The sequence below is a fragment of the Ambystoma mexicanum genome, chromosome 9 (assembly GCF_040938575.1).
Source record: "Ambystoma mexicanum isolate Mex_15411 chromosome 9, UKY_AmexF1_1, whole genome shotgun sequence".
In the NCBI taxonomy this organism is placed as follows: domain Eukaryota; kingdom Metazoa; phylum Chordata; class Amphibia; order Caudata; family Ambystomatidae; genus Ambystoma; species Ambystoma mexicanum.
Window position 1 is genome coordinate 1,019,797,945 of NC_090931.1, and position 12,851 is coordinate 1,019,810,795.

Consider the following 12,851-nt stretch of genomic DNA (forward strand, 5'->3'; position numbering starts at 1 on the left):
CAGCCTACTTACTGGCCCCTCCACAGCTAATTTGAAGCATCTGCAGACTACACAGAATGGCACCATCAGGGCGGTCTTTGGGCTCGCTAAGGGTGCCCATGTTTCTGATTTTAAGAGAGAACTTAATTGGTTACGGTCAAGAAGATAGTGAGATATAAGACTGTCTCTTGCCTTTGAATGTCTACACTCAGCTGCTCCTTTATACCTGGAAAAAAGAATCTCTTGTTTAAAGCCTTCTAGAATACTGTGTTCCAGTAACTCCCACCTTGTAACCCAACCTCGTTACCGCCTGGATACGTTTCGAGGTACTTGCTTTGAAGTCCGGGCTCCACTAGTGATCAAGACTTTTCTCTTCAACTCTTTGGATTACATCTCTCCTTATGTGCATTTTCTTCCTTCCTGACTCCACTTGTTTGTCCGTTTGTGAGCGCTCTGAAGCCCATGGGCATGTAGCTTGCTATAAAAACCAAAAATAAATAAATCTGTGTTGGAGCCAAGAATCCATCATAGGCATCAGCCAACTGAATATCCAAAGACTTCTGAAAAGGCCTGGCATCCCTTCCTGCATCTGGCCAGGTGAAGCCCTGTTGCACTACCTGATCTCCGAAGATCCTGAGCGGTGCTTCAGCCCTTGAACTAGTGGGACAACACTTTCTTGAGGATCCACCCATCCTGAGCCTTTGCAAGTGTCCCTGGACCACCTGGTGGACTGACCATCTCCCTTGTGGGCTACCTTGCTAGAAGTGTCTGTGTTCTGCGGTTGCACCCCGAACTTTGGTGGTCACCAGCCTGTGCCATCAGTCACCTTCCCTGCAAATTTCTGCATCCCAACCTCAAGGGATACTGTCTTAGAGGAGCTTATTCAACCATGCCTGGAAGGACACTGCCATCGTCTGTGTGCGGTGGCCGTTGCTGTAACTCAGCTTCCCCCATACTATGAAGTGTCCTGAAGAAACCGACATTGGTAAATCTTGCATTACTCCATCACCAGTGCTTGCATCTGGACCTGACCAGACGAATCCTTGAACCCGCAGCTCCTGGGCATGTCTCACCAAAACCAACGGTGGGAAATCTAACCTCAAGTAAACTGGGAAAATCTGACTCTGGGGGTGGGTGGAGTAAACTTGTCCCCCCACTGTCCTCCATAGTATAACATTGGCAACCAGTCCCTTTTTATCCTAATCTTCCATTTCACTGTCTTTTGGTCGTTGAACCTGGGTAGTATTTTCTGTAAGATAGCAATTTACCTGTCTAGTAACCTGTTGAATATCTTCTTTTGAACAATCTCCAACACAAGTAAAATTAGAACTTTCCTAGAGAGACTACGTTCTGGGGTGAAGCATTGTGGCTGCTGTGACTTTAGGGCACAAGGCCCCATTCTTCTTAGGGATTGGACTGCTAAAGTTAGGGAAATTCAATTGTGGCTTGATTCTACCTTTACTGCATTCATTTGCTTACCTTTTGGGTTCAATACGTCATAAAAATGCTTTTTAAGAACCTACGGTGAATGCACATATTTTTATTATTGAGTATTGTATTTGTGTTTATTAAATTTATATAGTGCTTTACGCCAAAGCGCTTTACAATATAACAACAAAAATACATAGCATATATAAACCAGAGGCATATTTGCAAACATGAGACAAGCCTTTAAAAAACAGTAAGTAGAACAATTTTCCTAGGATAAAGAACGATGAGGGAGGGTGGAGGAGAGAGGGGGAGATGAGGGAGGAGATGGAATAGGATGGAATTTCAAATGAGCAAAGGAAGTGTGAGAGGGGAGTGAGGGAGAAGTGAAAGGGGAGCGAAGAAGAAAATCAGGTCGGGGAAAGGATAAGAGATTTTAAGGAGGCACGGAAGGAGGAGTAGGAGGTAATGGAGCGGATAGAGAGGGGTAGAGGGTTCCAGTGTAGGGGGGCAAGGAGTTGAAAGCCGAAACGAGAATAGGCACAAGGGGAGGAGGCAAAGTAAGCAAGAAGAGATCAGTTGAACGGAGGGAGCGGGATGGAGTGTAGAAAGAGAGGAGAGAGGAAAGATGGGGGGAGCGAGATCATGAAGAGATTTAAAGACGAGACAGAGGAAGTGAAATTTAAGTTGGGAGTGAAAGGGAAGCCAGCCAAGGTAAGAGAGCGAAGAGGAAATTGAGTCGTGAGGGGAAAGAAGACAGAGGGTACGGATGGTGGAGTGAAAGAGGGATTTAATGGGGATTGAGATGAGAAGCGAGGAGTCCAAAGAGGAGGGAAGAGCAATAGAAAAGTCGAGAGAAAATAAGGGAGGAAATTAAGAGTTTAGTTGCATGGAAGGTGAGGGAGGAATGGATTTTACGAATGTTGAAGAGGTGGTAGCGACAGGCGCGAGAGGTAAGAGAAATATGGTGGGTAAAGGAGAGAGAGGAGTCGAGGCGGGGGGCCTGGATTGCGAGGGTGGGCAGAAATGGGATGATTGGAAGGGAGGGAAGTGAATGAAAGGAGGGGGAGGCGGAGGGGGAAGAGTGTTGGAGGGAAAGAATAGGACGTCAGTTTTATCAGAGTTGAGGGAGAGAAAGTGGGATGTCATCCAGTTTTTAATAGCAATAAGACAAGAGGGGAGATTAAGGTGGAGGTCAGGAGTGAAGGAAGAGGAGAGGAAAAGCTGGGTATCATCAGCATAGAAATGGTGAGAAATACCAAAGGAAGAGATGATGGGGGCAAGAAGGGAGGTGTAAAGTGAGAATAGGAAAGGGCCGAGGGCAGAACCTTGGGGAACACCGTAGTCCAAGGGAAGAGTAGAAGAGGTGTTTATTGTTGTTGTGCAATAATCTCACATCCTACTTCCATTTTGTAGTGTGTAAATATTTGTATTTATTCTTGTCTACATTTAATTAGTGTGCCTCACTGTGTGGACTCATTGTGGACCCCTGACCCCACTCGCACTCTTCTGAGAATAGCCTTGACTGCTCTCCACATTTACCTCAGTTGGGTTTTGGCTAACCTCTGAGAGTTCCCTGTTCACTCTAACTAGAGTGACCTCCTAAAACCTGTCCTCCAAGCCAGATTCCAGAAATTCATCTTAAAAATGAGCAGAGGCAGTGTTCTCTCCGAATAATTTTCTTAGATACTGTTAAGGTTTACAAATTTGGAACATATAGAACTTGTTGTGAAGGGGAATTCAGAGAACTTTGTTTTTGACTGTAATGAGGTACCAAAATAAAAGGCACCTTTTAAGTTCTGCACATAACTAGATTGTGCTTTTCCAGAGGAACAACCAAAATGAGGGCAAGTATGAACATGTTTTCCCTTTTTCTGCCTTTTCTCCATTTACAATATACAAATTGAACCTGAAGATGTTTTTTTCTGTCAGCGTAACCTCAAGTAATACATAAAATATTTCAATATTCATTAAGAATTATTCTCTTGCGAAAGGAACTGTTCTGTTTTAATATTGACCATTATTAATTCAGGCCATGGCTGTTTTTGTCTAGATCAAAATGTGTTTTGCAGTAAAGTATATTCTTTATAAGGCATAATGGGATTCCCGAGTACAGAGATATTTGTGTTACTACTGTTTTATATTAAAAGTCAAACTATTAACAATCCCCTGCACAGTTTACGCTAACCCTGTGCTAATAGGCAGCAGGTGGAAATCTAAGGCCAGTGGGTCCTAAGGGGGAGATTATCTGTTTTTTTTGTCACAACCCCCTCTCCCTCAGATGTGTAAATCCTATGCATTCGTGAATGGAATGTGTGTTTTGTGTTAGTGTGATTTAACGTAGGAAAGGTGAATTGTTTATCCTAAAACAGCCCTAAATTTGTTTCATTCCATGGATACAGGTGAACATGCATCCGTCTCTATTACTTTCAGACATTCTTCACAATGACAACTTTGAAAGGTTGTGCCTCCAGAATTCTTTCTGGTTCCCTTCTCCTAACATGTTCATCTGTTCACAAAATTGTCATTTTGATTAGGATCTCACAATGGTTATTTTACTGCACAAAGTACATTTCTTGTCATTTGCTGGCGAAATACCTCAGGCTACACTTGTTTTCGGACCATCATCCTCAATCACTTTTTCTTTCTTTTTCAAACCAATACCCATGCAAGTGAATTGAGTACATTGATTGTGGATAAAATGTCAAAGCTGTTTACACATGTGCCATCATTACTGTCATATGACACTGTTGGCTATCTTTGGAACCCCTGATGTTTCAGGGATCGCCAATGCTCTGTGCTTTTCTGATCCTACTTGTGCCTACAACCTCTCCACAGGGTCGCATACCTGACAAATTCTTTCTTGCACTTTCCTGCCACAGGACCAGTGCTTACCAGTGACAGTACATCCCAGGTAAGCCCGTTATGCACCAGTGTACATGAAACGTCCACGCTCTAGTCAGCCTTCAGAGGATACATTGACTTTCATCCATCCTAATTCTTCTAGAGATCAGATCATTAATGGATTCCTACCTACACCTTCTTTTTTTGTGACCTCCTAATGACAACAAAGCTCTTCTTGCATCTCTGTACAACACAGTTTGAGATCTGTTAACTGATCTTGCTAAACAAATAGGCCGTTCCTTAAACGCACAAGGTATCTCTAGTCCATACAACTATACACCTTAGGTTTACTCACCCAAAAGCTGTAGGTGCATGATACGGGAGATCGTTCCTCTATTTTACCCCTTTTGTGGGCCCTGGCCAGCTGCCTTGTTGGTTCTGCCTTACTCAGTCTGCACATTTGATGTGGGTGAGGAATTGAAGGTGACTTTTCCCCTCTAATCAAGGATGGCTGTTATTTACATCTGATGAAACAAAACCATCTTCATTCTATGAATAGTATTCTCAAATGCATCTAGAAAGCAGGAGAAACAATCAGTAATAATAACAATGTGTCTTTCAGTGTTGGCTATTAGGTGGTCCTTTAGTGTCACACGTAAGCCAAAACTATTGCATTGGAGTACAGATAAGAGGGAGATGACCTTTGAGGAGGGACACAACACATGTAGTTGTTGTTTGGTTATTTACCGACCCATTGACTGCACATGAGCATGCTAATGACTTTGGCCATTCCCACCTACATGTCCTTCCCCGCCCCCAAAATCATCCTCCTTGGGATATGTTTGAGCTACGTCTATTAAGCAGTAACCAACCATATGCCTGTGATTGTCATCTCCCAGCAGTCTATTGAAAATGAATGGCTTTATTGTACCTGTAAATGAAATACTGATGTAATGACTGTCTTAACCAAGTGTGCCTTCAGTCACCTCATTTAAAAGAGTTCCTTGCACTGAAGTCCGGTTAGAAAGAAGCATTGACAAAGTTAACAGTTTAGGCTTGTCTATAGATCCTAGATGGGCTTTTGCCAGGCCCTGCAATTGTATGACCAAGTAATCACAATGTTCCTTCTGTTGACATCTTAAGGCCATGGAGTAGGATTATAGAAGTGCATGGTCAATTTCTATTTCATGCCTGCTGTGATGAATCAGAGATGATTCCTCCAGAAAACCTAGCCTTGGGCCTTTTTCATGTGGCCAGGCAAAGGCAGACACTTTGTTAACCTACTCCGGGGGGGAGGTGCTCTGTGGGAGGATCACATGGAGGGGGGGGAGAGCAGATCAGGAGGAATGGGAAAATCCCTTTAATAGCTTTCCCGGAGACACTACCATCTTAATGTCCAACTGTAAAATTTAAACTGAAAGGAAAGGGTGATTTGAACATTGGGGACTTCAGGGTCCACAATGCCCAAAGTACTGAGATGAAGGAGGAGGATGCAGAGGCCCTGGACTGAAAGTTGTAGTCTAGTAGTACTATTTGATCCACACCTGAGTGGAACTGGGAAGTATAAAAGGCCCACTCGGAGAAGTACTGGGAGGTGGGGTGATTGTAGTAACTTCACATTGCAGTTGCAGTTGATGCTAAGCCGATACGCCGGAGCCACCACTGTTTGTAGAGCGGATGCGATTCTGAGAGGGTCTCTACCTTCAAAGACCTTGTATGCAGAGGTTGCACAGCAGGAAGTGTTGCTTTGGGAAGCTTTCCCCATTGTGATTTGGGCTCCGCTGGCAGGCGAGCACCAGAGTATCCATGGAGCGGGAAACGCTCCTTTCCCGACTGGCGTGGGCTGCAGGAAACCGAGAGAAGAAGTTTGTTTTGCCGAGCGAAGCAGAGGAAGCAGAAGACCTGGAGGCAGTGGAGCGAGCAGAAGCTGATGCATATGTGGATCCCAGTGAGTTCACTAGCATTGCGACCCCGGAATGCTCCGTGATCGCCCGCTGGCCAGATCTAATTGTTTTGATTACGGAACTGTTGTAAAGCAATTGAAGTGGCACAATAATAATAATTTTGAATACCGAACTGATACAAAGAAGTGGCAGAGTAAGAACTTTGGGAACCGACCAGCAAGATATCTTTATAATTATAAAGATCAAAGCAACTGCCAAAACAAAAAGAGGGCAATATTACAAGAAACTAATAAGCAATATTATTGCCAAATCCAAGAGAGGGCAATATCGAAGCAAGTCAATAAGAACCAACATTGCCAAAACCAAGAGAGGTCATTTAAGCAGCAAGTTGATTGTGAACCCTATTGCCAGAGTGCTAAAGAGGCAGTAGATGGAAATGACCTAAACGAGCATTGTCTAAGCCCAAAGAAGTGCAAGTTTGTGAAAAAGCCATTATCAGCACTGGTTAATTCAAGAGTGGGAAAGATAAGAGTGGCAGAAGAGCAGCCCTCCTGATGGAAAGAATTCAGGAGCAGAGGAGTATAACCTGCGTTGCATGTGGCAATCACACGTGTGGAACGAACAGCACCAATATGTCTCATGTCTTCCTAGAAGGAGTAGTTAAAGCTGATGTTGAAAGTCAAAAGACTCTGCTGAGTTGTTTGAAGGATAACCTTACCATAGAAGTACTTATAGCAGTAGAAGCTTTTGAGTCCTGGCAGGTGACTATAACAGAGCAGGGACTTTTGTAGTGGTAGTCCTGGTGAGTAAGTGGACCAGGAAGAAGTTATTGAAGTACTATTTTGTGGTTGAAGTCTGAAGAAGTTGCCTCTAAAGTACTTTCTGAACTGTTGTAGAATAATCCTGACAAAACATGAAGTGTTTTATTCCCTAGGAAGAAGTTGTGTGGAACTCTTCCTACAAGTGGAGAGAAAAAGTGTATCATCTAATTTTGAACTGTTGGTCAAAGTCCAAGTGAGAGACTTTTGGAGCAAGAACTGTTATTTCTGTTACATTTGAATTGACATATATTCCCTTGTTGAGTTTGTTGTATGCAGAAGTGTGAGGGTCAGATTCCTTTTGTTAGTGTTTCCTTTTTATTTTGATGGGCAGGCAAATCCTTGTCAGGGTAGGGATAGTGAAGCGTTGTCAAATCCTTTTGAGTTAATAAAATGGCATTTTATGAAAAACCTCTACCGAGTTGTCCACCGCGCATTTCTGACCCCTTACACTACACACATGCCAAAACTATTGGTTCTGCTAATGCTTGTTCTGTACTGATTGCTACTGCAGTTTTTGCCCCATCATAATAGCACTCCAAAAACAGGTCATACCATTGCCCAATTAAATTATACTCCATTGTTCCCACCGGTGTCTAGTCAAAGGATCGAATCTAAAGGGTAGACCGGTCAAAGGATCGACACCAAAGGGTCGACAGGTCAAAGGATCAAATGTTTTTGTTTATTTATTTAGGTTTTTGTTTAGGGAAAAAAGTGTTTTTTAACAAAAAAAAAGGAGGCTGGGGGGGAACCCCCCCAAAAAAAAGGTGAAAAATAAAAATTTGATCCTTTGACCGGTCGACCCTTTGGTGTCAATCCTTTGACCTGTCAACCCTTTAGATTCGATCCTTTGACTGTCAACCATTCCCACCACCTGGATTTTAACTTGTGAGTTGTGGGTTGAGACAAATCACAGTGGTGTTTATAGATCAGTGTGATCTCTGATAAGTAACACATAGTGATATAGAGAAAGAGGGGAAGATTGTACAGAAACTGACCTATGGTCTGGAATTAAAATCCGATAAAGTGCACAAAACTGTGGACAAAATTGAGGGCAGAATTTGGAAGAGAATCCTTGGGGTCCCTAATGCAGTCCTGTTACCAGCCATACGATTCACAACTAGATGTTGCCTCCCTCTGGGCGAGGGTACAATGGGCCTGCATGTCCTTATTCTCGAAAATGATGGCCTCCTTTCCTGACTTTGCACCAATTAATGGGGAGAAACATGAATTACTCCCCTGTGTTAACTTCCCTAAGGGAAAGGTACAATGAGCATACCTGTCCTTATTCTCAAAAATGATGGCCCCCATTCCTGACTCTGTACCAATTAATGGGGAGAAAGGTGAACTACTCCCCTGTGTTAACTTCCCGAAGGGAAAGATCAGAGCTTATTCTCATTGACATTGGTGTGAATCTGAAGACCCTGGTTTGCAATACTATGAAGGTTAAAAGGGCCCTCCTCGATTTTGATTGTATCCAGACTACAGATGCTTTCCATTCTTATCCTTTTTTGAGTCACTTGGCACATGAACATAGGTGCAGAGTTTCTCTAACTAAGATCCTGGTCTTATTTCCGAATCGATTCTACCGAGGTATCCTACTTAGGTCACGGTGGAACCTTCTATCTACCAGGGAAATCAACTAAGGAGGTTACAAATAACGAATGATGCCGCTGGTTGTCTGTTCTGTATGGGGAAATTAGAGACCCTAAGGCACCTGGTTCTGGAGTGTGGATCACCAGAGGGCCTTAGAGCCAAATACCTGGCACCTTTAGATCTGAATCCTCTATTTTTCAATGACCATCTGGCCTGGAAGCTTTGTCTCAGTATTCGTAGCATACATGAGGGGTTGGCCTTATCAGGCTTTATTAAAAGTCTGAAATTGTAGACTCTGTGATATAGGGGGCCTCTGTGAAGGCCTAATTGATTGCCCGGTTGTCAAGTTTGAGATCTTAGATTTGTAAATATGATGACGTAGACCCTAAGACCAATTGTGTTTATGGAATCTAACATTTTCTTAGGACACCATAACCTAAATTGCTGACCTTCTTCATTGTATTCACATTTTAGTTGTTTTAGGGGGTTAAGTTACACTATTTGTGTTATTCAGGTTTCTTTGTATTGGTCTCTTTTCTTTTTTCTTATCGGATGCTGAATGTACTGATTGAATTTTATTGACAATTTATACTGTACTATTGTCTCACTGCCTCGGACCTGGAATTTCTCTTCCTACTCTTTTCTTTTATCCATTTACCAGTACCACTGTCCTTATTATTCCATTTACTGTGGTTAAGTGAGTTTTTTCTATTATGACTGTTCTTTTATTGCTTTTATTACTTTGTATTTGTAAAGGTTTAATTAAACCAATTGCAATAAAAGAGAGAGAGAGAGAGAGAGAGGGCCAATAGCGATCAATTATGAGAGTGTTGTGTGTAGTCGTCTTTTTAAAATGTCTTTTAGTCTTTCCACTCACATAAAATGGGCATTCATTGAAAGTAGACTTTCTTATTATTGCATTGTAAACGGTAAATATGTTAATCAAGAGGCTACACATTCTCTTGCAAGTGCTACTTGTTGATATTTTTTAATATCGATGTGTTTTGTGTGTAGGATTAATTATTTTTAATGATTTGTCTTTACAGCATGAAGCAGCTAAAGTATTGCAGGATGCCATTAATGAGTTTTCTGGTACACCCGAAGAACTGCGCATAATGATTGCTAATTCAGAGATGGCTTTGGCTCAAGGGGATGTTGAACGAGCCTTGACCATGTTGAGAAATATCACGGCCGAGCAGCCCTATTTTATTCAAGCTAAAGAAAAGATGGCAGATATTTATCTTCATCACAGAAAAGAGAAGAAACTGTATGTCAGTTGCTACAGGTAATATATTATGGGGATTATACCTTAATGGGTTCAATACTTGTTGTTCTATGTAATAGTTTAGACATACCTTTAATGTAAAAACATTTAAACCCAATATTGTTTTCAGACATACATGACATCTTTCAGTCCCCTCGATTCTTCCCTGTCTATGTCCGTTTAGTCACATATTCATGTTTTCATAAACTAATAGATTCATTCGATTTTTTTTCATCTTTTTTTTAGCAGCTGAATTCTAATTTGTGTGTGCTCTTTTGTGTCAAGCCTTAGAAGGCCATGACCTTCAGAAAGCCATGTCTTTGCGTTGTATTCCAACTCTGCCTTCACTGGGTCTGCTTAATGATGCAGTAAATGGTGTCTAGATTTACATTCAATTTTAGTGAAGATCTCATGTCTTGTCAGGATAATGGTAGTGGACTACACATGATCCGCTTCAGTTCTGGCCTTTAGATTAGTGAGAGAGGAGTATTTTGAATGTTAAGAAAGGTGAGTTGGAATGGGTGCTGCAATTAGTTAACGGTTTTTCCTAGTGGCAAACCTCTGTATTTTCTAAATACTTAAATATTTGCAATCCAAGGCAGCGATGTGGGGAGTTTTCGTCAGTCCTAGACCTGCAATGACAGGGACATGACTTTGTGTGTACAATTTCTCTGCATAAATAGCTCCAGTTAGTGGAGCATATGGCATACCCCATTTTGTATTTATACAAAAAGGAGAACAGGTGCATAACATTTAGTCTAATAAATCTCTCATCTGTCTAACAGAAGATGTTAATTATGATCTATGACCATTATTCCTGAAAAAATGGACTTGGTATACAATACATTCTTATAAATTTGACCATTTTTAATTTTCAAAATCAGTAAAACACTACTAAACAAACATTTAAAACACTCACAATAACCCAAGATTTAGACCCACATGGTGGGTATAACAACAACCTAATGGGATAAATTACATCACAATTAACAACATATAAAATTCAACAAACACATGACAATTACAATACACTGTGTACTTAAACAGAGTGTCGATTCACAAACAACCATATCCCGACATGTTTCAATTCTTTGTAGCTTCTCAGTGCTTGAACTTTCTTCAGGGGAAACAAATGCTTTCAAATAGGTTTTTCACCACCATGTAATCCCGGCTAAGGAGCGCGGCGATCCCAAGTGAGGTCACCTCCACAGAACAAAACCAACACCTCCACATGAGACAGTGAGCTACGTTCTCAAGGTAACTCAAAACCCATCCCTCTAGAATACATCAATTCGGTGTCCAGAGGGCTCGGGTACAGGTCTTAAATAGCTCTGCCCTAGAAAATCACAACTACTATACCTCTAAGTATCACTTTTAGTAGTGCTAAAGTCTCGAGATCCAACCAATAAATACAGACTTCTTCAATCAAGTCTATTTCAATGTATGGGTTCTCAAAGTAGCCCTTCTAATTCCAAGATCTGTATAGATAACAAAAATAATAAACGGGAGACATAAATAAAACAGTATACTAAATCACTAATGTACACCAGGGACACTGGCGTATGCACCTTATAGCCCAACAGTTATATCTAATAACTACAAAAACACCACCTCGTGTACTGAGTAGCTAAAGTATCACTTTAGCGACTCGGTTTCAGTTTTGACACTTTAGCTACTCAGTACACGAGGTGGTGTTTTTGTAGTTATTAGATATAACTGTTGGGCTATAAGGTGTATATTATTTTTGTTATCTATACAGATCTTGGAATTAGAAGGGCTACTTTGAGAACCCATACATTGAATTAGACTTGATTGAAGAAGTCTGAATTTATTGGTTGGACTATTCAGGTATAGTAGTTGTGATTTTCTAGGGCAGATCTATTTAAGACCTGTACCTGAGCCCTCTGGACACCGAATTGGTGTATTCTAGAGGGATGTGTTTTGAGTTACCTTGAAAACGTAGCTCACTGTCTCATGTGGAGGTGTCGGTTTTGTTCTGTGCAGGTGACCTCACTTGGGATCGCCGTGCTCCTTACCCGGGATTACATGGTGGTGAAAACCTATGTCGGAAGGCGCTGGCGAAAATGCATCCTCTGGGGCTTCCGTAATGGAGAAGGGTAAAATTACATCATATTACCATATCGTGGCCACTAGTGTCACTGTACCTCCAAAGAGCAACACACTGGCCACGCCGCTCTGTTTGAGCCCTGCCTCTATGGATATCAACAACAATTCCATCATCTCCCTCATCATGTCCAGGATAAAATACGCCAACAGCCTATACCTCGGAATGCCGATGTATCTACTGAAGAAACTGCAATGTAAACAGAACGCAGCAGCCAGACTTTTCCTCAAACTCTCACGAAGGGACCACATCACCCCAGCGCTAAAGATGCTACATTGAATGCCAGTCTAAAAATAAATCGCCTTCAAAACAACAGTCTTGGGAGGATAGCTCAGAGGCAACGTGCTCTTCTTGGAAGCAAGACGACCTGGAGCAACACCGGTTCGAACCCCGATCCGTGCTTAGAAACCACTGGGTATTAAGCGCGTTATAAACAAATTAAAATACAAAGAGCAATCCACGGCCAAGGAGCAGAATTCTTACGCAAGAAAATCACCATTTACCAGCTGACGAGAACTCTCAGATCTAGCAACAACATCCACCTGGAACCTAAATCATACACAAGGGAAATCCTTGTTGGCTCAGCATTCTCTTGCCTAGCTGCTAAAATGTGTAACTCGCCCCTCCCACCTCCCCCTGAGAGAGATACGAAACATGAAGGACCGTCTAAAATTCAGAAAACTCCTAAAAACCTGGCTCCTCAATTCAGAACCAAACGAAAACGAATTAGCAACCCCCACACCACACAGAATGAACACACAAATGGCAAGACTGGGGACTAGACCAGACCACTACAAAGTGCAGGGAAGTGGAGAGACCTCTGAATAGGAGGGAGAACCAGATGCATGCCTTCCCATAGAGCGTCTTACCGGAAGCTAAGGAGAGAGATAGGA

General features: G+C 42.0%; 1 protein-coding gene across 1 annotated transcript in view; it reads left to right on the forward strand.

Annotated features, from left to right (window-relative positions):
• Positions 1–12,851, forward strand: part of TTC21B (tetratricopeptide repeat domain 21B) — a 1,345,192-nt gene that overhangs the window by 533,181 nt on the left and 799,160 nt on the right. The window contains exon 15 of the mRNA XM_069616283.1: positions 9,616–9,854. Within this exon, the coding sequence (XP_069472384.1) occupies positions 9,616–9,854 (239 nt within the window). The remainder of the gene's footprint in view (positions 1–9,615; positions 9,855–12,851) is intronic.